The 26,780-nt window shown below is 49.6% G+C and overlaps 1 protein-coding gene across 7 annotated transcripts in view; it reads left to right on the top strand.

Moving 5' to 3' along the window:
* ZBTB16 (zinc finger and BTB domain containing 16) overlaps positions 1 to 26,780 on the top strand; it is a 194,182-nt gene that overhangs the window by 111,410 nt on the left and 55,992 nt on the right. For all 7 annotated transcript variants that reach the window (XM_081240187.1, XM_081240186.1, XM_081240184.1 and 4 more), the window contains exon 4: positions 21,234 to 21,320. In XM_081240187.1, coding sequence (XP_081096313.1) covers positions 21,234 to 21,320 — 87 coding nt within the window. The remainder of the gene's footprint in view (positions 1 to 21,233; positions 21,321 to 26,780) is intronic.

Below are 26,780 nucleotides of genomic sequence, written 5' to 3'. Positions count from 1 at the left end.
GCCTGGGCCGTAGAGTTGTGTCTGACTGGGGCAAAGCACTGGTCCTCTCATGGTCTGTACACGTGCGTGTGTGTGTGCGCGTGCGCACGTATGTCTTGGAGAGGAAGGTGAGGGGTCCTGGAGGTGACGCGAAGTGTACCTAGAGGTCTAGGGGTCTGTTCTGCTGAGCTTCCAGACTCATCCATTAATTAGGGTCGGGGGAGGAAGTAGGATTGGACAGTTTTTTGGCAAGGACACTACTTACTCCTTGGAAGATGTGGGAAAGGTACAGTTATGTTCCCAGTAATGAGGGGCAGCTGTGTGTATATGTGTGTGCACATGTGTTTGTGGGTGTATATGTGTGTGCACACGTGTTTGTGGGTGTATATGTGTGTGCACATGTGTTTGTGGGTGCACACGTGAAAAAAAGAGATTGAGAAGAAACGTTTACGTGAAATACTCAAAATTGTTCCTTTGCTGTAATGGCTCTGCACAGACCATTACCTTGCAGATTTAAAAACTAAATGAGCTCGTCATATCTAGTGACTTCCCCTGACATTCATGCCTGATTGCAAAGCCTGCGTTACCTTTGAATTTCAACTTCATTGTTTGTTATTAATTCTCAGATATGGGTGGTATGTTTCCCTTTCTTGGATTCAACCATGAACATGTTGATTTGGTGGGATGGATGGAAATATTTCTCAACAGGACCCCACTCAAGAACCTCATTTTTTTTTTTGCGGTACGCAGGCCTCTCACTGTTGTGGCCTCTCCCGTTGGAGAGCACAGGCTCCGGACACGCAGGCTGAGCGGCCTTGGCTCACGGGCCCAGCCGCTCCGCGGCATGTGAGATCTTCCCGGACCGGGGCACAAACCCGTGTCCCCTGCATCGGCAGGCGGACTCTCAACCACTGCGCCACCAGGGAAGCCCCTCAAGAACCTTTTTATTTTAAAAAATAGCCCCATGATCTCTAGGATCGAGTCTAGAGTTTCCGAGGAATCCAGTGGACTGAGGTGGGACATGGGGTTGACTTTGGAGGGGGCAGAAATCTTGCATTTTTTAATGTAATAATTTGGGTTTCCTATGAATGGTTCTGCGTTCCGTGCAATACTCTGCATTTTCATAACTGTCTCTTCCACTTTGGGCAGAGGAAGGGAGGGAAGAAATAACAGCAGCAGTATTCTGTGGGCAAAGGAAGAAAACAAGAGAATGGGGCAGAGAACAGGCTAAATTTAAAATTGTAATTGGCTGACTTCCACTGGCTTGCGGGTGTTTTAATGACTCATAATAACTTCATTTAAAACCAGCTGAGCAGAAAATAGATTGGAGAGGAGCCTCGGGCCATTATGGATTTGTTTTTTTTTGACAAGCTCGGTGTTCGGCAGCCAGGAAGGCTCTCAGAGAGGGCTTGGCTGTGTTCTCTCCCTCTCTCTCTCTCTCTCAGGGTTGGTGGTCTGCCCGGGAGAGATTGTATAGAAACCCAGGGCTGCTTTTTTTTCAGAGCCCCCCCCAATTTTTTTAACTGATTAAAAATAGACGCCTTGAGGTATTATTTTAGCATCAGTACAATTTTTTTTAACTTTTGATGTAAATGGAACATAAATAAAATTGTTTTTGAAATTACTGAATTAATTAGGTAGTAAAGCCACTACGATGCATAAATTTCCCTTGCCGGTTGCCCTGATCCATATTTGGGGGGCGTTTCCCTTTTTTCTCAATCTCCTCCTCCTCTCCCCCACCAGCTCCACCTTCCCCCGCCATGCGGACCCTCCCTTTGAATGGCAGGGTTCTTTTATCATCCCGGCAACAGCTAAATGATTTTTTTTTAAAGATCTGTAGGATTTTGACAGGATTCGGTCTGTCCCACTATCCAGTCAGCTTGAGGAAGCACGAGTTTTGGGAATTGCCAGAAAAGGCTCTAACCTGCCTCTAGCCATTTTAAATAGATCCTGCCCATTTCCCGTGCTAGGAACGGTGCCAGCCAGGCAAGTGATCCTTTTTCTCTTCTCTTTTTAAAGTCAGCCGGCTCAGCCATGGGCTGCATCTGTCTGGGCAGGACAAGAGGCCACCCCCCATCTGATTGCCTATAGCCATTTATCTATCCCCTCTTATGGCACCTGTCACCTTCTTTGTGTCATCGCTACTTATTTGCTTGTCCTTTTTCGCCTACTAGACTCTAAGCTTCTTCAGAACATGTGATTTATTTATGTCTCCCATACTACCTAGCAGAGTGACCTGCAAGGTGGTTATAACTCAGTGTTTTGAATAAACTAATGGGTGAGTGTGTGGTGAGGCGCCTGGTGGGAACAGCCCCAAAGCGCTACCCTGCATCCTTCCAGCCCTGGGGGTCAGCCTTCTGGATGAGGGGGCAGGACCTTATCGGTGGCGTGCTCGGTGGCATCCCCACAGCCTGACACACAGCAGGCTCTCAGTAAATACTGTTGAAGAAATGAATGGCTCTGGAGGCATGGCTGGGCCATGGGGAGGAAAGAAAAATCACTACAGTATACGTATTGGATGCCTACTGTGTTCCAGGCATGGTGCTTGGCCTTCTCCATGTCTGAACTCACTTATCGTATGCTGACCTTGCAAGGTAGTTGTGCTGGTCCCATTTTACTGGTGAGGACACTAAGGCTTAAAGAATTGAAGTAACTTGTGGAAGGTCGCACAGCCAGGAGTGGCGAAGCTGGATTCCTAGCCAGGGCTCTCTGCCCCTTACTTTTCCAGTATACCGCACTGCGGTGCTGGCCCAAAGGCTTGCTTTCCTGTTTGTAAAGATAACCAGTGTCTCAGTGGCTGGGGGGCTGAGACAGGGAGAGCCAGTGAGTCTCTGTCCCCAGCGGTCCTGGGGGTGGGATGGGGTCATTGGCTACTGCTCAGGGCCTTGCATCTGGGCCACCAGGAGCAGGTGTGAGGCTTATGAGCCTCTTTCTTCTCTGCCCGAGTCACGTGTGTTCAGTTGTAGCTGCCGTGGTGGCTGTTACCCCTCCCCATCACCTTGCAGGGCAGTGGGTTCTGGGAGCATTGCTGGAGGGTCTGTGGGTATTTGGCCCCCCTACCCAGGTGAGAGCTTGGCTGTGTCATGTGCGCGTTCCTACACCCCACGGCCGCTCCACACGGAGAGGAGGGGCAGGACCAGGGAGCCGGCACCGGTGCTCTCATCTGCACGGAGACCCAGCTGCACGCTCTGCTCCTGGGGGGAGGAGGCTCTCTGCTCAGAGATGCTGAATCAGGAGTGAAAGGGGCCGCTGACCAGTGCTGCATCCCCGAAACGTGGGACCTGTGATGACTCAGGGCGTCGCTAGCTCTTCAGACTCCAGTTTTGGAGTGAGACGCGGCAGGAAGATCACGGCCTCCCTGATCTTCCGGATTCTGTCCAGTGGAGCTGGACCACTTGGCCTGACACTCATTCTGTCTGTTCTGCAACAACCTCATCTTCCCCAGGCGTGCGCTGGGGATGCTGGAGCCTTGTCCGGGGACCAAAACATCAACCAAATGGGAACCAGATGGTAAAGCTTGGGGCAGCAGAGAAACCTCGGTGACTCTTTTGGGTCACTAGATGTGACTGTCTTTGGGGGTAAAATTGTTCATGAATGAGTTCTTCAGTTAGCTGATGGCCAGTGAGGGCCAGTTGATGCAAAGCCTGGCGGGACAGACAGAGGGGCTTCAGCCAGGGTCCTTACCTTCCAGGGGCTGTCTGTCTGGCTGAGGGTATGATGTGAGCCCACAGCAAGGCTGGGTGTGCCCCCATCAGCACAAGGGGAAAGAGTGAGTGCAGCAGTTTACAGGAGGGAAAAACTCCCAAGGACCAGGGTGATGAGGAACGGCTTCAGGAAGGAGGTTCCTGGGATTTTCATGGGCTGCTTGCTGTAATGTCCACATGGAGCTTTGTGGTGGGCAGTGGATCTGCTTCTCTGGACAAGAAGAAGCAAGAACTTCTGTGAGCAAGAGCCAGTCGGGCAGGTGTCTCTTCCCTCCCCTTCCTCCTCTTCCTCCCCCTCCTCTGCCCATAGCTGTCTTGAAGAGGCTTAAAGCCCAGTTTCTCATACTGGAGAATCCTCAGAGTTCTAAGGATGTTATGACCCTCCTTGGGCTGCAGGTTGAGAAACACTGCATTAAAAATAAAAAGCTGGGGCTTCCCTGGTGGTGCAGTGGTTGAGAGTCCGCCTGCCGATGCAGGGGACATGGGTTCGTGCCCCAGTCCAGGAAGATCCCACGTGCCGCGGAGCGGCTGGGCCCGTGAGCCATGGCCGCTGAGCCTGCACGTCCGGAGCCTGTGCACAAGAGTGAGAGGCCCGCGTACCGCAAAAAAAAAAAAAAAGACTAGATGAACTCCAGAATATGTCGTGAGTGCCCAGGCTCCACGAAGCCCAGGTTGAGAACACAGAGCTTAGAGGGCTGCGCCTCTAAGGTTGAGGACAGAGACTTGGCTGCCCTGGAGGGTATGGAGGAAGGGGGAGGAATTTCTTAGGCTGAGGCTCCCAGGGCCCCGCCCACCTTCTCAGACCACATGGTGAGGCCCCTGTGTGTGCGGCGTGAAGGCAGAGGTTGGCACTGCTTCCCTTGGGTCCTCTCCAGGATTCAACCTCACGAAGACATATCTTCTAGACTTTTCCCCGGTAATTAACACGCTCCCTTCTCCTCCCGACCAACCATCTTATTTTGATTGGAATTCTTTTGCTTGCCTGAGAAAAGGATAAAAAAAGGAAGTTCTAAACTTTTCATTAGGTAGTTGGGATGGGAAGTCTTCTGGGGTAGTGGGATTAAAGCTCGGTGGGTCTCACTGACTATTACAAGCTAATGGAGCGCCGGGAGCTCATTGGCGGCTGCAGCGAGCATTTTGCTGGAGTAATTATACAAGGCCACGGTGGTTTTCAGTAACAAGGTAACTCCAGGTAAGGAGAGAACTCCCTGAAAGTTTTGATTTGCTGGAATCCTCTTCATTTTATTTCTTCATTAAGAGAGGAGCCCAGGAGAGACAAAGGCCTCGAGAGCAGCTCTTCTGGGAGGCTGCTCTCCATCGGGGATTTCTGCCTGAACAGCCCCGATTGCCTGGTCCCTTTGTTGGGGCCTGATGAGAACAACCTGGCACACCTGGGAGAGCCCTGATGGGCCAGGTTTACATGGATTGAGATTTGGGGTCCAGAATCAGACGCTCTGGACTATAGGATGGAGAGGGATGGGTACAGGCATCAGAAGCCTGGGGACAGCTGACCAGGAGGCAGGGAGACTCACAGGCCAGCATCTTCGTTGCTGACGTGTGTGCTGAGAGCAGGCCTGATGGCAGGTAACAAGGCTGGAATCACACCCTCTGTCTCAACTGGGGTCTGTCCATCCTGAGTGGGTGAGGTGTGGGCCTGCGTAAATACAGTCTTTTCTGTCCCAGAGGATTCTTTATGGTGAAACTTTCTTAGACATGCTACCCTCCCTGGTACCACACCCCCAGCCAGAGTCGTAATCAGGTCGGGGCCTCAGCCTGCCACCCACAGGTCTGGGCTAAGCGGGCCTGGGAAGGACTTCTCAGGGCCTTGCCAAGCTGACCTTGTCCTCTGGGTGGCCCTTCCCGGCCTCTGGCCGGCTGCCCACCTGCATTGAATCATGCCCCTCAGAGGACAACATGTAACTGTGCTTCCAGATATAGCCCCCGGCCCCCCAGGGGGACAGGGAGAGTCATTGTCACAGAGCTCTCCATCTTTCTGACACCGCATGCCCTGCGTGGCTTTCTTCCCTAACTTCTCAGCCTGGCACGGCCTAGAATTCTGCTCTGTGAGCAAATGTAGAGCTATTTTTTAAAAAAAGTATGTGGCCCATTTTTTCTCTTCTCCATTTCCCACTTGAGTTTTCAGGACTCTGCCTTCAGTCTCTGGCCTGGCCCGTCTTCTTCCTCCATCTCACAGTGATAAATTTGTCCCAGTCAGAGGCTGGCTGCATCGAGGCAGGAATGTGTTGTTTGGTTAAATTGTAAAATTAGCTAGGAAACTTAATGAGGCATTCCACCTCTGCCTTCTGAAGAGCAGGAAGTTTATGAAGGTGCCTAGAGCCCCTTGCCTAGGAAGGAAGGAAAGAAAGGGAGGGAGCGGCCCAGGAATGTGGAAGAGCCTTGTCCAGGTGAGTTTGCAGGCCTAGGACCTGACTGTGGCCTGTTTAGCTGGGAGGGGCCTGAGAAGTCATGCCTCAAAGCTTCAGCTTTGGGACAGCCTCCATCAGCCACCGTGAACCCACAGGGGCTCCCTCCCTCGTGTCCAAGGACCTTGAGGCTGCACAGCTGGCTATGGTTAGCTATTTTAGTGCCAGATTCCTTTTTGTGGTTGTGCAAGGCTGAAGAGACAAAGACCAAACACTTCGTCTTAGAGGGCGCCCACGGCAGAAGGGAGAAGGCCAAAGGCAACAGTTATAAGGGTGGCCGACATTTACTGAGGGCTGACAGGTGCCCGGGACTGTGCCAGACACTTTATTGCATGATCTCACGTGATCCCCACGAGAACCCCTATGACGACCCCTATTGCTATGTCCACTTTATGGATGAAGAAACTGAGTCTCCTTGCCCAGGATTGCCCAGCAAGGAAGAGGCAGAGTGGGGCTGTAAACGCAGGTCTGCCTGCCTCCAAAGCCCCGGGTCTTAACCTCAGAGGTAAAATTCCAGCTTCCAGTCCTTTCCGGTTTCCAGCCCTTTCCTGGCTGCCCACTTCTCCCAACCCCTAGCTCACGCGGCACAGACTGCATGCTTGCCAAAGCTCACCCTGAAGTTTGGGAAGAGCTCCCAACAGCCTATGTTCTGCACTCACCATATTTTCAGGTCATCTAATGACACCAAACAAACCTTCCAGTTTTCAAGCAGCAATTCGATGCCATTTTAGTTGTTAGATGCACTTTAATAAGACTTAACATGGGAAATATTTACCCTGCCTGGACTTTTTGCATGACGTCAGCCAGAAAAGGCGAGGGTTTTTCTCCTGGGGGGGCAGGCTTGATGGCTCATGTTAAGAATGGGCATTAAGTGCGACAGGCAATGTTTCTGTTTGGAAAAGCGTGGAGTCTTAAGGCTCCTGAATTTTGAGCCTGGAACTGTCAGGGCCGTGGCTGTAATGTAACACCTCAATTATGGTGCAGGGGGGTAAGGAAGAAAGACTCTGAAACCTGCAAGCTTCTTTAGATCCACAGCCTGAGCCACAATTAAGGTTTCAGAAACACCAAAGGCAAACCAATGAGTGTCATTTTTAACCAGTTTGAACATTTTACTACTTCCTAACATCAGAAGCACCCAGGCTGGAGAGCCTGCTTCTTGTCCTCAATAAAGTGATTAAGCTGAATGGGTGTTGGGGAGTATTATTAGGCTGAGAAGTGCTAAAAATAGAAATGCTCTGTTTTCTGAAAGCCACAGCAGGCCTGGAGAGACCGGCAGCCTCAAGGTGCCACTGAGGGGCCTGAGGAAGGGGAGGGAGGGTGGCAGTCCCTGGGGCCCCCGGTCTGAGATGGGGTGGTGGGTGTTATGACGGGCAAGCCAGGTGATGGGCCTCTTTCCTAACTGTTCATCAAGAATAGAGTGACAGTGGAAGCTGTGGATTGGTTGCTTCTGCCTTGGTTTTGAAGAACACCCCTCCCCCCCCAAGATGTGTGTGTGTGTGTGTGTGTGTGTGTGTGTGTGTGTGTGTGTGTGTATATCAATGAATTTAAAGTAACTGACAATGCTGGAGTCTAGGATGGACAACTTACCCTAAAATTTACACATTCAGCCCTAAACTAATTGGGTTTACCTGCTGCTCTTGGTGGGGGGGATCTAATTTGGGCAGTGAGTAAAGGGCAAATTACAGGGGCACATGCAGACAGAGCTGGGGAAGGGGAGAGACCTCAGAGCCAAGATTGAGCATCTGCTCTGTCGGGCCTGGATTCACTAGGATGCTCAGGCAAGATGGAAGAAAGGGACTTTCTGGTTAACTGAAGGTCAACCTAGAAAACCTTGTCTATTTCATTCTTTGTAGTTTGCTGTCATTCATCAATGTAAGAAGCCGTTTTTCTACTTTAAGTGAATACAATTGATTGTTTTTTATGATAAAATATCTTGCTGGCTTAAAAGCCAAAAGGAGGATGCCCAGGAAGGGAGCCAATCATGGAAGGATAGTCCCAACTGTGGTTTTATTGGAAGTCCGTCTTGAAGATCGGTGGTACCTTTTTCTTCCATCAAGCCCTGCACATTTTCATATCTTGAACTCATTCCTCCCCCTAACAGCTTTAGGTGGCGGGGGGCGGGGGGGCGGGAACACGATGTCCATTTTACAGGTGGAGAAACGGAGGCCGAGTAGTACATCAGAGTCCACAGCACAGCCAGATCAGTCCAGGCCCTGTCTGATGGACAGCAGTGGCGCATTCTGGACCAAGAGGGGAGGATTGTTCTTTAAAGAAGAGGGATGAACTGAGGAGGTGGCCTCAGAGATGGTGGGAAAGATCTCCTACCTCCAGGGATGAGCCAGACTATGGAGAACAGCAGAGGCCTCGAGCACATTGCCTCTGGGACCCTTTTCTACTCCCCTTAATATGAACTTCTTACTCTTTTTTTTTTTTTTTTTTTGCAGTACACGGGCCTCTCACTCTTGTGGCCTCTCCTGTAGCGGAGCACAGGCTCCGGACGCGCAGGCTCAGCGGCCATGGCTCACGGGCCCAGCCGCTCCGCGGCATGTGGGATCTTCCCGGACCGGGGCACGAACCCGTGTCCCCTGCATCGGCAGGCGGACTCTCAACCACTGCGCCACCAGGGAAGCCCTGAACTTCTTACTCTTTAACCTTTTATATAATCAAAGGCCCTGATGGTTAGGTGGGCTTCCCATGCTGTCACCCTGATTGAGTTTGTTTCTCTTTCTTTACACTTACTGGCTATGAGACCTTGGACCAGTGAACTAAGCTTTGCAAACCTCAATTTTCACCTCTATAAAATGGGGATAATCTTAGAATTGATGACAGAGTTAAAATGGTATGTGGCACATAAAGTAGTTAGTATGGCACTTATTTATTTGGTAATAAATGTTCACTAACTGTTAGTTATCAGTCTTCTTATTATAACTGTCAGTGCTGCAGCAGCAGTAGCGTCGTTGCTCATCGCAGGGCAGCCCTCGCGGGACCCGTAGCATTGTGGGAAGGGAAGTGTTAGGGTGCAGTTGCCAAACGCCAGTTCCCTTGTTGGGCACCTCCACGTGCATCATCTCATGTGAACTTCCTAACAAGCTTGTGGCCTCATTTCTGGCTGAGTGGTGCCCCCTGGAGTTGTGCAATTTCACAGTCCCCCTTGTAGGATACAAGGGATGTATCATTACCTCTTTAGCAGGTGAGGAAACCGAGGCTCAGAGAGGTTAGACTGCTTCTGCTCTTGATGCAGCTGGTGGGCACCTGAGCTGGAATCTGTCGACCTGAAAGCCAGGGATAGACTTGACAATGACTCAGTCCTGCCTCTTCCTGGCAGCCTGGCCGGATGTCTGTGAGGGCTGTGGCATGGCTTCCTGGTGGGGCTCTCAGGAGAAGAGAAGTTTCTGTCTGCAGGGCTCTTACAGGTCACAGCCAAGGGAATAGTCAACAGACACTTGTATGCAGATCCCTGCCCGCTGGTTGTCACACTGTGACAGCATTTGAAGCCCTCTGAAATGCTTTGTTCCTTGTCACCTGTTGAAATATGAATGCCTAAGGATATTTTAATTTAAAAACAAAGTACACACACACACACACACACACACACGGTTGCAAGTGGAATTGGAGAAAGATGCCAGGTGTTGGGAGAGAGCAGGGGATTCTGAAAGGAGTGGGGATAAAGGAATTCCCTCTATACGGATCCCAAAGAGATCCCAGGGCTGTGAGAGGCCTTGGCATGCTTTTCAGTCAGTGAGAAATGAAGGATCCTGCGAGGAGAAAGGGAGGGAGGGCCAGAATGCAGTTAGGGCTGAGCAAGGCTGCCCTCGCTTTTCTCTGAAAGCACCTCAAGGGAAAATTTAATTGGAGGGAGTATCAGGGCATGTTAGGGGACTGGAGTGGTGGTAAACATCAGCTTGTGATTTGTGGGTAGGCAGGGTTTTGATTCTGGCCATCACCCCTGGAGTGGCCTGGTTTTACTTTTCCCCATCATCCAGGCAGTGCTCATGACCCTTACCCCGGGAGGCGGGGGGGGGTGGCGGTGGGGGGCCTCCCCTCCATGCCAGATTTTGGGTGAAGGCCCGAGACAGGGAACTCCGGAGCTGCTTCAGTAGAAGGAGCAAGGTAATTGAGGTGGAGAGCAGGAGGACAAAGGCTTAGGTCACAAAAAGTGCTTTGAGGCTGCTAGATGCCAGCAGAAAGCCCTCTTTCCATTATGATCCTCTCACCTGAGAATCCCCAAGTGGGGACCAGGGAGGAAGACGATTGTTGGTGACCAAGGGTTGAGGGGATATCCAGTAAAATCATGGCAGAAATCCCCACTGGCCTTTTTCCTTAGTTTCTTACAAAAGCCAAGACCGCAGTGCTACAGGATGAAGCCGTGAACACCTGGAAGCTTGGGTGTTCCCTGGAACTCAGGGGTCAGCCTCTGCCTTGCTGGCTCAGGCCAGCTGTCTCTGGCTAATGATTCTCTCAGTGTCTGGACTGTCCGTCCCACTTTGCCTGCCTGATAGAGAAAGGTCTTCCCCTGGGGAAGGAACCTCCTGGCTGGATCCAACCCCAGCTTGATCCAGCCACCATCATCCCATAACCAAGGTTGTAAGCATTTGAGCCCCTTTTTCAGCCATGCTTAGCCTTCTTTGCCATGTGCTTCCAGCTGCTTCTCCAACTACACCCTGTCATCTTTTCTTCTCCCTTAGGTCTCAACTAAACACTTGTCATTTATAGATGGGGAAATGAAGTGACTCACCCAAGGCCACACAGCTCAGGCACAGACAGTCAGGACTCTGGGTCCATTTCTCTCTGTGCTGCTGCAGGAAAGCTGGGTGCCGCTGGCCAGCAGACCCCTCCTCGAGCCAGCTGTCCTCCTGCCTCATCTTGGGAGGGCCTCTTCTCTCGTCCCAAACAGCTGAAGCCCATGCATTCAAGAGCCCCAGAGAATGCAGTGGCTCACCTTTCTGGGCCATATACTCATTGCAGGTGGGCCTTCTCCCGGGAGCTGTGGGGCTGGAGTATTACTGGGGTTCCTAAAGGCTCAGGCCAAAGGCTGGTCTCCTGGAGCTCATCAACTTGATGAAGTGAAATTATTCCATAATCATAATAACTATCTAGGCACTTACTGTGTGCCAGGTACTTCATACAGGTTCTTATTCACACTCTCTTAGGAGGACAGATAACCGCATTTTAAGGAGGGAGGTAAGGCCACAAAGTTGATGCCAGGCCCATACCACCAGTGAATGGCAGAACCCCAAAGCCATGTCTAGCCACTAGCCACTGTAGGGCTTTACCTCGGGGGGATCTCTGAGTTGGCACGGAGTGTCTGGAGAGAGAGTCTACTGCACCACAGCAAGGGCTGACATTCCCACGGTTAGAGAGGTTTTTGTGCTATTGCACTGATTCCCACCATACTTTGATTAAGCCAGTCATGAAAGTTGCCTGGGCAAGAAAGGGATTAAAGGCAGTGGTAGGGTGAACCCCTACATCAGCACTCTTAGATTTCAGGAAGATTTGTATGTTGTTTTCATTGCAACAGATTTACCATCCAACTTGTATTTTATTTAAAATAATTCACCTTAAATAGGTTTGCACTCATTTCAGTAGGAGGACGATAACGCCCATCAAAACTTGGCCGTGAGTGCTGGGAGCTGAGGGGAGATGGGCCATTTCTTTGATCTTCTCCCAGTGGAGGGTGATCGGGCCATGTCTTTACTTGTACATTGTTGGTTTGTATGGGGGTGTCTTGGGGGTGCACAACCATCGTTGTCATTTGCCTTTCTTTATCTTCCACTCCCCAGAGAAAGTCTGCTGAAGACTTACCCAGAGTGGGAGTCTCTCCTCCTTCCTTTTTTCTCTTTGTGTTTGGTCTGGGGTGGTAAGAATATTTTAAATGTTATGATATGTTTATTGCATGCATTTGACGTCTATGTGGGTCTCAGACATTGACACTGGGGGGAGGAAGCAATGGTAATAAAGATGATGTTAAGGACAAGTAGCTTTTACTGAGCAGTTGCTGGATGCCGGACATGGTGGGAAAGACTTTACATACACTATTTAAATGAATCACCACTCAACCCTGTGAAGTAGATATTCTGTGCCCAGTTTTACAGGTGAAGAAACAGGTCCAGAGAAGATAATTAGTTTACCCAGGGTGGTAGCTAGAAATGGTAGAACCTAGGACTTGAATCTGTGTTTGTTTGATTCCAGAATTGGGGGTTCTTCTCTACTAGGCAGCTGTATATTGAGTGTGTGTGTTTCTGGGGGCCATGGACTGTGTTTCTAAGCCTATCAGGTTAACTGCTGGTGCTAAAAGTGGCAACAAAGGAGTTTTCTAAGCCTCTCTGGCTGCGAACTGAGTGGCAGGGATAAGGGACAAGGTGGACCTCTGTTTTCTCTGTGAGATATGAGAACAGGAGCAGTGAAAGCCAAGGGTGCCAGGGTACCCTAGAACCTCCTGGTAGTATGATGTGTATTAGGTAGGCTAAGAAATGGTCTCTCAGACTAGAGATGCCTCAGCCCTTCCTTTTGACCCATTCCAAGATCTCATCTTCTACAGAATGGACTTCTAGCCAGATGTGAGGTGTCTGGCACTTAGCAGGTCATTGATGGGAAACTGACTTCCAGAGATCGGAAAGCCTGCTGCCCGAAATCCCCAGTCATTCAGTGATCTCTGTCACCCAGCCAGGGAGACTGTCCTGGTGGCTTTCTCCGTCCTACCTTTGATTGAGGCCCTGTGTCATTAGTTCATCTCCCCACCCCCATCCTGTAGTGAGGCCAGGCCCTGAGGACCTTTCTCCTCTTTCGTTGTCACGGAGAACTACCCTTGAACCATATTCTGAGCCGATCAGAAGGGCTGGTTGTTTTCCAGGCAACCCACATCTGCCCGCCTGCTTTCCCTTTTCCCTCTCCCCTGAATCTGTGTATCTTATGGAGGTGCTGGTTTTGTATCAGTGTCTGTTTTGTTGATAAAGGTGAAAGAGAGAGAGAAAGAACGTGTTAGAGAGAGAGCAGGCCTTCCAGCTCCTCTGAGGGAGTACACATCTCCTTGAGTGAAAGAACACGCAGTGCTGGCCTTTGGAATTGGCAGCCAGTGTACTGTTCTCTGTCAGATAAGAGGTACTGTAAATAAAACTGTACGCCATGGCCCGTTGTAAAATGCCCGGCGTCTGTACTCATTGTCCTGATAGCTTATGCTTTTTTTGGGTCTGCTGTTTTGGTACACTCTGTACTTCCTTATGTAAGCAGGCATGCATATCTCATCAGAACAGTCAAGATGTTTATTTTAAAATCTCAAGGAATTAAAAGAAAAAGGACACAGTACTCAACATCAGATGCTGGCAAACGTTACGTGTTTTTTCAGTGGTTCCTTCCCCCCCTCCCCCCTCCCTTCTTGTTAGCACGGGGGCGGGAGAAGTTTTGGAGGGGGAGGGATTTTGACATTTTTTTCTGCTCTCATTGGCTTCTGCCTTATTTACTTCAGAGAGACTCCAGCCCACATCTGATCGTGTTCAGTATCTTCTCGTTCCCTTCCTAGGGGCTTGGGACCCCCCACCCCATTTCTGGGCAGGAAGGCTAGTAGGGAGGAAGGTTCTGTAGTCTGCCAAGGGGGAGAAGCCATAGGTAGTGGCTGAGGAGGGGCACAGCTGTGGGGAGCCTGCCTGACATGCTTCTACTGGATTTCAGCTCTGTTGCTGTTGGAATGCTGGGCATTTGATAGAAAGCTTTATGGTTTTGAAAGTGCTTTTCTGGCAGGTCTCTCCTTTGATTCCTGCGAGTCAGGGTGATCCTTAGCCCAGAGTGAAGTGGCTCCCACACACGGAGGCCTTACACCGGCTCCAGCCTCCATGTGGGCTGTGGCGACTGCCTCCTTTCTTTTCACCCAGCCTTAACCTGCTGCGAACCCTCCTCCTTCCTCTGGCCCCCGTTTAACTTTCTGGAGGCATCAGGAAGTCAGGGGGAAAGGGGAGAATTCCGAATGGTCCGGCAGCTTCTGCTCCCCCCCACACACCGGTGCAGCATCCTTGGGAGACTGGCAGGGGCGAGGATGTCTGTCTGTCTTTCCCTTAACACTGACTCTCAGATGAACTCAGTGCCTGGCCTGGGAGTGGAATCACTCAGCAGACCTCTGCCAGCCAGTGAAGGGTCCACTCGGGCTGACCGGAGCCTCCTGAATGTCCTGGAGGAGGGCTTGCTTGTTTGCTGTGGGGCTGTGGGTCCTGGGCAGCTGGACGAGGAACAGAGGGCCGAAGAAAGGGACATCCTGCTCCAGAGGAAGCAGACAGCTCCACTCTCTAAGCTTTCCTTTCCTTCTCCCCGAAACTGCCTGAGATCCAGCCAGAGACCATTTCCTTGAGTTTTGAAAAAGGGACAGCAGAGAACCCAGGGTGTGTAGAAGGACTCTGCCACCCCCTAGGGGACAGCCTGTCAGTGCCCCTTTCCCAGGCCAGTTCTGTGCCCGGGAACCTACCCGAGGGTTTCTTTGTTTATCAGGCAATCAGTGAGCACCCACTGTGTGTCAAGCACGGGGTGGAGAACTGGGGATGGAGAACAGGACAAGACAGATGGCAGCCCTGCTCTCATGGAGCTTACAGTCTGCTGGGGAGACAGAAGAGAGGAAAGGAGCCCAGAAGGCAGCACAGGACCTGTGAATGGGGCTCCTGGGGCTTGTCAAGTTCGGATGTAAAAGCTGGGGGAGGGGGTGCCGTGCGAGGGAGGGAAAGCTGCCAATACTGACATGCTGGTCGTATGACAGATCTTCCTGCTCCTTCAACAAGACAATCACTCACGTTTAAATTAGCAGGACAAGGGGTGTGTGTGTGTGTGTGTGTGCGCGCGCGCGTGCGATTATAGTGAAATATGTCTTTACAAATGTGAGACTCACTTTACACAAGATAAATGACCCCCAAATAGCTGTACACTGAATTTCAGTAAAAATCAATCATACTTTGCACAAAGGAGTTCTTGAAAGGAGTCCTGGCTCCGAGCCTGGCTGGGTTGACCGTCAGCGCCGGTTCTGTGGCTCTGCCCCCATGCATGGCCCCAGCGCTTTCCCCACCTTGTCACAACCCCTTTGGGACTGTCTCTTGCTATTCCCATTTTACAGATGGAGCGGCAGCCTCACTGAGATGAGGCAACTCGCTGAGGGGCACAGCTGGTGATTAGCTTGGCTGGGATTTGAACTGGGATCAGTCTTACCCGAATCCTGAGCTCTTAACCACATTCTACTGCTCCCCCCCGCCGCCCCCGGAAGTATAAAGAACATTAGTAATCTCATAGCCACAGAGTGCCTGGCAATTAACAAGTTTTGTGTTTGTTAATATCCACTGTCTCCTTCAATCCTGACAGCCTCCATGAGGCAGAGGGATCCGATCGTTCCCATTTCACAGACTGGGACACAGGCGCGTTGAGGTGTGGTGAAGTGTGTGATGTCCACAGCAGGGAGTGGCTGAGCCAGGCCTGGGACCCAGTTCTCCCCACGTTGGATCTTACCATTACCTCCTCTAGTTCACTCAGATCTGTAACTGCTGGGGAGGATGCGTGGGTCTAGCCCACTTTATCATGGTATGGTTCCGCCTCTTGGCTATTTGATTTCTTTCCCTGCAATCCATACCCCATCTCTCCCTCTCCCCTCTCGTATGCTATGCCAACGGGCCAGCCTCCTCGCTCTTTTTTTGCCTGGAACGGGCTTTCTTAGAGAGGGGGCTTACCTTCTCGTTCTCCCCTCAGATGTCAGCTCATCCCATATAAAATAGCAGCCCCCGCCCTCTCTGTCCCTCTTCACTTATTTCTCTCTTTATTGCTTATTGCCACCTATTTTATATTTACCTGACTTTTTTTTTTTTTTTTTTTTTGTGGTACGCGGGCCTCTCACTGCTGTGGCCTCTCCCGTTGCGGAGCACAGGCTCCGGACGTGCAGGCTCAGCGGCCATGGCTCACGGGCCCAGCCGCTCCGCGGCATGTGGGATCTTCCCAGACCGGGGCACGAACCCGTGTATCCTGCATCAGCAGGTGGACTCTCGACCACTGCGCCACCAGGGAAGCCCTACCTGACTTTTATTTTTTTAATTAAACAATTTTTTTTGGCCGCACTGTGTGGCATGTGGGATCTTACCCGGAGCAGGGATCGAACACCGTGCCCCCCTGCAGTGGGAGTGCAGAGTCTTAACCACTGGACCGCCAGGGAAGACCCTTACTGGACTTTTTAAAATGTGCTTTCCCCTCTAGAATATAAGCTCTTTGAGAGCAGGGATTTGTCTCTTTTGTCCATTTGCTGTAAGCCCCCGCTTGGCATCTACTTAACAGACATTTCAAAAACATCCTGTTTGTGTAGGAAGGAGATGGGGAGGAATGTCTGTCCCTGAGCCATGCCCTGGACTTCTCCCAACTCCAGGATGAGCCCCAGGAAATATTGGGGGTGGGGGTGGTAAATGCAGCTGATATGTCCGTATGTGCCCATTGTGTTCAACTGGCATGACCTCCTTCCTTTCCCCCCCGACCCCCTTGCACTGATGCTTTATAAATATATTAGTGGCTGAATGATGTCACCGTAATGCATTTTGGGAATGGCGGTGTGGTTTATGCACACTTGAGTTGCTCTGAATGCAAACCTGACATCATACTGAAGGCAGCAGCGGACAACATATGCACAGTAAACAGGCAAAGACTGTCTTATTGATTAACAGATGAGGCCTCTATTATTGATCAAAGCTCGGTGAGGAAATTTATCACTTTTAATTTCAGGGCTGCCAAATATTTCTGCCTCTGAGCCAGCCATTACAGAGACAATTTAAAGGCGCATGCCTCCTTGCGAGAGGGGGTCTCTGCCTCTCTCTTCTTGGCTCTTGTGTCCTGGAACTGCCCGTCCTGGGGGGAGTCTGGGTGGGGGTGGGGAGTGAGGAGGCTTCATGAATGGGGGCTGGCGTGGGAGCCCATGTCCATGGTATCCGCGTGGCAGGGGGGTTGTCACCCACAGTCCCTGAAGACAGGGGACTTTCACACACTCAGCTCAGTTTTGTGACTTCAGCAAGGCAGGGGTGAAGCGGGGAGGACTTTGAGGGCATCCAGATGTGGTCAGGCCTGGGCCAAGCCGGCAGCCTTGCCGCGATCATGTGTGCTAATCTGCTTTATCTTCATCTGAGCTTGTATGATGGTGTACATCCGGCTCTTGACTGCCTACCTGCACTCCTTCCTTTCTCCCTGCTTCTCAGTCATTAAAGCAGATGCTCCTGCAGCCACATGGATGGCTGTTTTCTAAGAAACCTCCTCCCCCACAGCCCTCTGAAGCTATGGCATGAGTAGGTTCCTCACCCAGAGGCAGGGCTCCAGCACCATGGCGATGGTGATGGTGATGGTGACGGTGAGTCCACGGGGCACCCTCCCCTTTGCAGTTCCTGCTTCCCTCCTCAGGCCCCTCCTCCCCCTTTCTTCTTTAGGGAGCCATGAGAACCGGTGGGATATAGAAATAAAGAAATAAATACAGTTAAAATCCGCTCCCTTACAGATCCGCAGAAAATCATTGCTGGCTAATGATTTGGAACTGGGGAAAGTTTCTCACTATGACGGGGCTGCGACTTCATCCACCCCCAGCCTTCCCACCTCTGCCCTTTGAGGTTCTTGCTGCATTTCCATGATAAATGAATGGAAAGTGGCTTGGCTGTCTCTAGTGTGAACACAAGTTGTGACTGCTTTGCCATCGAGTTCCCTGGCTCTCTTTCTTTGAAGCTGTAGAAGCTGCTGACAGGTCCTTAGCCCTAGGACGCCTGCAGCTTGTAGGGACACCTGGAGGGGATCATGGTATTCTCCCTGCCTTGAGGCGAAATTCAACTCCAGCCACCTAAAACAAATGACAATATTTATTTTTAAAGCTCTTAAGGGAAAGTGATTTCATATCTTTACTGGGTCACTTTATCACTTATTTATTTAGTTAGTCAACTAATATTTATTGAGCATCTAATAGAGGGTATATCCTGCTTCTCATTAGGAATGAAGACAAGATCAATGCCCTAAATGTTTATTAGTGTTTAATTTAAGTCTATACTAGTACAACTTGTATTCTGAGTTCTCGCCCTTAATGTGCTAAATACTCCAAGTCCAAGATTTTAAAACTATTTAAAGAGTAGTGGAACCCTTTTTTCCAAATAGAATTTTACAAAAGGTTGATGTATAAAAGTGTAAATTGGATTTTAATTTTTTTTATTTGGGGAAAGGGGGTTCAGAGCCCAACTTCATATTCATGAGGCATCTTTGCAGATGGACCCCTGGGGAGGCTGAAGGGTATAGGGATTAAGAGCAAAGGCTCTGAAGTCAGGCTCCCTGGGTTTTAATCCACCTCTGTGGTTACCTACTGTGTGACACTGGGAAAGCTATTTAACCTCTGATCTTGAGTTGTCTCATCTGCTGAATGGGTATATTCATACTATGTCCCTTAAAAGGTAGTTAGGAGGGCTTCCCTGGTAGCGCAGTGGTTGAGAATCTGCCTGTTAATGCAGGGGACACGGGTTCGAGCCCTGGTCTGGGAGGATCCCACATGCCGCGGAGCAACTAGGCCCGTGAGCCACAGCTACTGAGCCTGCGTGTCTGGAGCCCGTGCTCCGCAACAAGAGAGGCCATGATAGTGAGAGGCCCGCGCACCGTGATGAAGAGTGGCCCCTGCTTGCCACAACTAGAGAAAGCCCTCGCACAGAAACGAAGACCCAACACAACAAAAATAAATAAATTAATTAATAAAACTCCAACCCCCAACATCTCCTTTTAAAAAAAAAAGGTAGTTAGGATTAAATGAAATGATACATCCTAAATACTTAGCCTCATGCCTGGTATATGCCACAGCCTCAGGAAATCTGAGATGGTTTGAAAACAGCACTAGAGTGCTTTCTACTACAAACATGTAGAAGAAGTAGTTCTGTCTCTTACAAGACCCTGATGTGAACTAAAACACAGGTACACTTAAAGAAATGCTCAGACGTGTTGAAAGGAACGCAGTGCAGCTGCAGATTAGAAAGGGTAGAGCGGTGAGGGGCCGGCGTGCTTGGCGCATGCGTACTCCAGTCTTGGAAATGGACTAGGACCCTAGTGGACAGGAATGAGGCGGGGCGTCGCTCAGGCACAGAGACCCACCGAGGGTCGAACGGCGCCCCCAGAGGGCCAGTGAGGACAGCTCCCAGTGGAGCTGGACAGACAACTGGGTCAGGTTATGGAAGGCCTTGAAGCCAAGTAGAGGAATTTAGAATCAGGGCAAATTGTGAGCCACTGTACTTTTTTTTAACTTTTAATTTTATATTGGAGTATAGCCGATTAACAATGTTGTGATAGTTTCAGGTGCACAGCAAAGGGACTCGGCTATACATATGCATGTACCCATTCTCCCCCAAACTCCCCTCCCATCCAGGCTGCCACGTAACATTGAGCAGAGTTCCCTGTGCTATACAGTAGGTCCTTTTTGGTTATCCTTTTTAAATAGAGCAGTGTGTACATGTCAATCCCAAACTTCGTAACTCTCCCTTCCTTCCCCCCTCCCCGCCGTAACCATAAGTTCATTCTCTAAGTCTGTGAGTCTGTTTGTGTTTTGTAAATACATTTATTTGTATCATTTCTTTTAGATTCTGCATATAAGCGATATCATACGATATTTCTCTTTCTCTGTCCGACTTACTTCACTCGATGTGACAATCTCTAGGTCTATCCATGTTGCCGAAAATGGCATTATTTCATTCTTTTTTTTATGGCTGAGTAATATTCCATTGTATATATGTACCACATCTTCTTTACCCATTCCTCTGTTGATGGACGTTTAGGTTGCTTCCATGTCTTGAGCCATGGTATCTTTTTGAGCAAGGAAACGTGAGGAATCAAGTGGCCTGCAAGGAACCTGCCTCTGTTGGGTGGATCAGAGGGTGGCTGATGGTGTGGCAGCCCTCCTGAGTCACTGGGTCATTCTGGGCATGACCCAACAAGAGCCTCGGTAGGGGCAGTGGTTATCGACATGCAGTGGAAGAGATGCATCTAGAAGACATTTTGAGGGAAAACTGCCAAGGCTTGTGACAGGTGCCCCCTGGATGAGATAACAGCCTTGAAGACTGTTAGCAAGTGGTAGAAAGTCATCTTCACATTGTGACACTGTCGCTTTGAGGCTTGTAAATATGGTTCCAGAAAAGTCGATCACATTGAATTGCATTGAATTGATTGTTTATTCCACAGATATGTACAGTAATACATTCCCACTGGGTGTCAGGCAGATGCAGCTGTGCATGAGATGACATATTCCTTCCCTCGGGGAGCTGGAAACGGAGCCACAGGCATTTAGGAGACACCCTGGTGAGGCCGTGACCTGGAATGTACAGGGTGCTGTGGGGGCACAGAGAAGGACTACCTCACCCAGACACGGGGCAAGGGTTTGGGAGCTGAGGCATGAATGATGAAGCGGGGCTAGCCATACTGTGGGGCTGGGGAGAGGGGCAGGAGTGTCAGAGCCAGAGGAGGTACAGAGGAATGCTTGGACACCTTGCAGTGAGGAAGCAAAGGGCTGGAGACCAGGGAACAAGGATGAGGAGAGAGAAGAAGCAGGAAAGAGAAGTGCAAGAAGGGCTTTCTGAGTCACCGTGTAGAGTTTGGACTTTATCCTGAAGGCACTTGGAAGTCATTCAGAGGTTTTAAATGGTCAGGTACAGGAGGTGGCTGGGTAGACAGTTTACTTTTAGACGCACTGAGTTAGGAGTTTATCCAGGTAGTGGTATGTCAGCAATTCCTGTCTTCCCGTAAAGTATCATCTGGGCAACAGGGCATGTTACTCCTCATTGGATCATATACTCCTTTCCATCTCTCACCTGGAGCCAGCTCCCCAGAATCCCCCTTCTTCTTGGCCATCTCTCCTGGACCCCATCTCTGTTTGTCTTGGTTATGCTGGTTCTGTTCCCTCTATCTGGGAGAGCCCTCAGTGGGGGCATTCGAAGCTCAGTTGGGTGGGTGATCACATCTTGGAGGAGGGTCTGGGCTGGCTGCTGGGACCATGGGTTACTCCTGACTTGGGATCTTCACAGGTGTTAAGCCCCCTCCCCCAGGGTCCACCTGCAAGATTTTGGCCCACGACCCCCTTTCCTAATGCAATATCACTCTTGATAATAAGGTAACTGCCTCCCCTTTCTTTCAGCGGGTGCGAAAGCCTTTGTCTGTGATCAGTGTGGTGCCCAGTTTTCGAAGGAGGATGCCCTGGAGACACACAGGCAGACCCATACTGGTGAGTGACTGATCCCCATCCCCTAGGTCCTCCGCAGTGTGACGGCACATGGACGTGAGTATCTTGTTTCCCCAGGGGAGCTGTGAGTGGGGATGGCTTATGCCGTGCTCAGCTACCCTTGCTTGTGGGGCTGGCTGGGCAGGAATTTATGTGTGTGACTTTGCCCCAGAAGAACAGCTGCCCTGGATTAGGCCAAGACCTCTGTCTCTAATAGGCCACTTAGATCCTATCTTCATGGAGACTCTAGTACGTTCTTGTGGAGGCCTTAGGAAGTCCGTGGTGTTGTCTAAGCATCCCCTTCCCTTGGCGAAGGGTCAGGAAACTGCACCCCATCTGACTAACTCTGAAACCATCATGTAGTGGTCTGGTTCTCCCTCTGAAACAGTCTGGTCATTGTCTGAAAGAAAGCAGTCTGTCCACAGGGATGCGTTTGAACAATATTAACGAACAATGATACTGCTGTGATTTCACGACATCAGTGTCATCTCATCGTGGTAACTGGCGCCATCATCATCATCATCATCAATGTAGCTCACAGTTACTGAACGTTCACAGTGTGCCAGGCACTGTTCTCGGTGCTTTACCTGATCTCATTTGTCCAGTCTTTCCATAACTTTGTTAGGTAGGAGGCTATTCCCATGTCATAGATGAGGAAACTGAGGTTCAAAGGAAGGAAAGTGACTTGCTGAAGTGAACACCGAGGACAGGAGTGGTATGGCTTAGACTGCCTGGTTTAATCCTGATTCTGCCACTTACTATTTGTGGGACCATGGATCAGTTACTTAAGCTCTCTTAACTTGGGTTTCCTTGTCTGTTAGAAAAGTGGAGTAATAATGGCACCTACCTCATAGCATAGATTTTTGGGGGAGATTAAATAAGATATTTAATTAAATAAGATTAAATAAGAAACTTTATTTGAAGTGCTCTGGGGAATGCCTAGCTCATAATAAACATTCAATAAATAGTAGTAGATGCATTTAATTTAATAAATATTTATTCAGTTCCTATAGCGTGCTCTGCACTGTTGGGGTCTTTAGGTAGCATTCTTCATGGAACTGAGATTCTACAAGGGAGACAGGACACGCAAATAATTGTGCAATATAATGCCAAGTCATAATAAGTACTAGTGAGAAAAAATATAGCAGGATAGAGAGAAAAGTGGTATTGTAGATCATATGGTCAGGCTTCTCTGAGAAGGAGCTATCTGAGTAGAGTCCTAAAGTTGGGAAGTGAGTCATTCAAAGGTTTCAGGGAAGAAGGTCTGAGCAAAGGGAACAAGCACTTGCAAAAGCCCTGAGGCTGTGTTGAACTTCACAGGTTCAAGGAAGAGCATGAAGAGCAGTGTGTGGTCGAGGGGTGGGGAGTGAGGTGCAGAGAGTGATGGGAGGTGAGATTGGAAATCAGGCGGGTCTCTCAACCCTGGCAAGGAATTTGGATTTTATTCTGCATGTGCCAAGAGTCCTCAGGAGGGGGATAAAAATATTTGCAAATTATACATCTGATAAGAAACTTCTGGTTTGAAAATGTAAAGAACCCTTAGGACTCAATAATAAAAATACAGATAAGCAAAATTTAAAATGTGCTAAGGATCTGAATAGACATTTCTCCAAAAATAGACATATGGTCACTGAGCACATGAAAAGATGTTTGACATCATTAGCCATCAGGGAAATACAAATCAAAATCACAGTGAGATACTACTTGACACCCATCAAGATGTAGCTCTAATAAAATACAGGCAGTAGGAAGTGATGTTGAAAATGTGGGACAATCAGAACCCTCACACAGGGCTGGTGGGAGCGTAAAATGCTGCCGCCACTTTGGAAAACAGTCGGGCAGTTCCTCAGGAAGTTAAACAGTTACTGTGTGACCCAGCAATTCCACTGCTACGTGTGTGAAAACATGTATCTACACAAAAACTTTCACATAAGTGTTCATAACAGCATATTATTTATAATGGCCAAAAAGGTAGAGATAACTCAATGTCCACCTACTGATGAATGGATAAACAAAATGCAATTTATCCATACAATGGAGTATTATTCATCTATAAAAAGGAATGAAGTATTGACACATTCTGTAATATGGATGAATCTTTAAAACATCATGCTCAGTGGAAGAAGCCCGTCACAAAAGGCCACATATTATGTGATTCTGCTTATATGAAACATCCAGAATGGACAAATTATAGAGAGTAAATTAGTAAATGCCAGGGGCTGGGAGATTTGGGGGGAAATAGAGAGTGACTGCAAGGTATGGGGTTTCTTTTTGGGGTGATGAAAATGTTCTAAAATCGATTGTGGTGATGGTTATGCATCTCTGAATATATTAAAAACTATTGACTTTATACTTTAAAAGCATGAACTGTGTATTATATGGTATATGAATTATTTCTCAGTAAAGCTGCATTTACCTGCACACACAAACATTTATAGAAAAGGGGGAATATAGTCCATTGGAGGGTGTTGAATGGGGGGATGGCATGACTTGATTTATGGGTTTAAAATATCACCCTGGTTCCTGTGTTGAGAACTGACCATAGGAATGTTTCAGTTATCAATTGCTGTAGAAGAAACCACTCCAACAGTAGATTAAAGCCACGATGTGTTATTATCTCAGACAGTTCTGTAGTTGACTGTGCTCAGCTAGGCAGTTTTCACTTGGGGTCTCTCACTTGGTTGCAGTCGGATGGTGTCTGGGACCAGAGGCGTCTGCAGGCTCGATAGGGCTGGGTGTCCGCAATGGCTTCCTCATTCATATATCCGCCTCCCAGTCCACCCCATGGCCTCTCTCTACAACAGAGCAGCCTGGACTTCTCCCCTGCCTGGTCAGGGCTCCAAGAGTCAGGAAGCAGAAACTGCCAGCCCTCTTAAAAGCTAGGCTGGGGCTTCCCTGGTGGCGCAGTGGTTGAGAGTCCGCCTGCCGATGCAGGGGACGCGGGTTCGTGCCCTGGTCTGGGAAGATCCCACATGCCGTGGAGCGGCTGGGCCCGTGAGCCATGGCCGCTGGGCCTGCGCGTCCGGAGCCTGTGCTCCGCGACGGGAGAGGTCACAACAGTGAGAGGCCCGCGTACCGCAAAAAAAAAAAAAAAAAAAAAAGCTAGGCTGGAAACACATAGCATCACTTCCGCCATATTTCATTGCTCTTAGCAGGCAGAGGACAGCCCCAGATTCAAAGGATGGAAGAGTAGACTCCCCTTCTCAGGGGGGACTGACAGACACGTAGGGGAAGAGGAGCTGGGGCAGCCATCTGTGGAGACAAGCCACTAAGCGACCACAGGGACCGGAGGGGAAAAGGAAGATCGGTCCACTGCTGCTGCTGGAACAGTTATCGTCAATATCTTCTTGTCCGCCTGCCTCACCAAATCAGCCTCTCTGAGTGGAAGACAAACGTCCTAGCCCTGGTATCAAGGGCTTTGGGCTGGTGCTGCCCTGGCCTGTGGCACCAGGAGAACTTTCTAGGTGAGCTGTCATTCCAGCCAGTGACCCCCTGGCTTTGTTAAAGAAGGGAACTTTGCAAGATTTTGCCCGGAGTTCCAGAGCTGGTTATCTTCAAAGCCAGAGGAGGACGTAGCTCTCCTAGGCTCCCAGCCAGTTTCTTATTGCTGGACCACATATGTAACCAAGAATCCTAGTCTGAGAATTCCAGCTGGGGGGCTGAGGAGACCGAGATCTGAGCCAGCTTCGCCAAGCAGCTTAATTCTGTCCATCCAGATTAAACTTGCAGCAGCAGGGAGCAAGCTGCCCTCACAGCCAGGGCCAGGGCGAGAGGCTGAGTCCCCGCTCGGTGAGCGGGTAGGGATATTGTTCACAAGCAGACCCCACACACTTATTGAGCACCTTCTGTGTGCCTGGCACCCCCTGGGGATATGGCGGTGAGCAACACAGATGTGCTCCCTGTATTTCTTTATGAAACAACTTTATTGAGATATAATTTACATCCTGTTCACCTGTTTGAAGTATCCAATTCAGTGGGTTTTGATATATTAGTGTATTTTTAAAACGGTTGTAAAAGATATATACATAAAAGCTGCCATTTTAACTATTTTAAAGTGTACAATTCAGAGCAATTAATGATATTCCAACCTGTTTTTAGAGTTTGGTATTGATTCAGCTTTGAAAGTCAGGAGGCATCTTAGGACCAATGCCCTTCCAGGATTTATTAAGTCAGTGAGGAGTTGAAAGTGATCAACACTTTCCAAAAAAGGATATTAGTTTCAGGTATGATTGGAAAGAACCTGGAGTTTGAGTCAGAAGCTGAGGAGGGGGCATCTGACTCCACGGTCTAGCAAGTAAATAACCTTGTTCCTCATCCTTTCTGACCTTCCAAGTCTTCTCACCTGCAAAGGAGTATAGTGCCCATCCTTCCTGTAGCAGAGGTGGGTCCCAGCCCATTCAGACTGACTTTTGCTTTATCTCCAAGTTGAATCCAAATTGTGGAGGAGAGACCAAGGTGGATGCTTTGAGAAAGGCTCCCTCCCCACCTGGCTGCGAGCACAAGGCAAGCTCCCTCTGAGGGAGGGACTTCGGCCACTCCCTGGTGTGGGGCAGGGTGCCCTTGGCTGGGGACAGAGGTAGTAGCAGCCTTATCCTCAGCATTGAGTTGGCAACGAGGCAGCTCTTCTGACGCCCGTTTATCATCTACAGTGCTGTTTCCTGCAAAACCCAGATAGATCCCTAGACTCTTTTAATAATCAGTGAGCGCACACAACTTGAAATCTAGTTGCCGTCTCTATTCTAAGACAGGGGGGTCTCTGAGGAAGAGAGAGGCCTGGTTATGAGGAATGCTGAAAGTGATGCTAATGTTATTGGACTGGGAAAAGCCGGTGGGGTACCAGGTATCGTTGGAGAGCCATCAGGAGGGCAGAGAGAGAACTCTGTAAAGGAGAAGCAGTCGAGACCCTGGGAGAGTAAAGTCATGGTAATGCCACCTTTATATTTCTTTTTTTTTTGGCCACGCCACGTGGCATGTAGGATCTTAGTTCCCCGACCAGGGATCAAACCCGTGCGTCCTGCATTAGAAGTGTGGAGTCTTAACCGCTGAACGGTCAGGGAAGTCCCCACCTTATATTTCTGATACCTTTGTTTATCAAACACTTTCCTCTGTTATACCCATTTAACAGATGAGGACATGGAGGCCTAGAAGCCCCCCACTAGGAAGTGAAGAGCTGGAACTCGATCCAACTCTAACTTCAGTGCCCTTTCCACCAGTCCCCAGCTGCCTGCACATGGACTCACTGTTGTCTGTGGGTGTGTGGCTGAACGGTTTAGGGAGAGATCGTGTAGGTCATGGCCCTGTCCTGGGCAGGGCTCTTTTGAATCCCTGTGACCCATTTAACTAAGAATCCTCAACACCCTGATGCCCATGTCCCCCCTTGGGAGATAGGATACAATTTCCCTGAAACAAATCAGGTCTGGGAGTTCCATGCCCAATGCCGCCCGCCATGTCGGAATTCACAGA

Source organism: Mesoplodon bidens, assembly GCF_964165515.1.
Source record: "Mesoplodon bidens genome assembly, chromosome: 7".
Lineage (NCBI taxonomy): Eukaryota > Metazoa > Chordata > Mammalia > Artiodactyla > Ziphiidae > Mesoplodon > Mesoplodon bidens.
The sequence above is the reverse complement of the archived record's forward strand: the minus strand, read 5'-3'. Positions and strand labels throughout refer to the sequence as shown.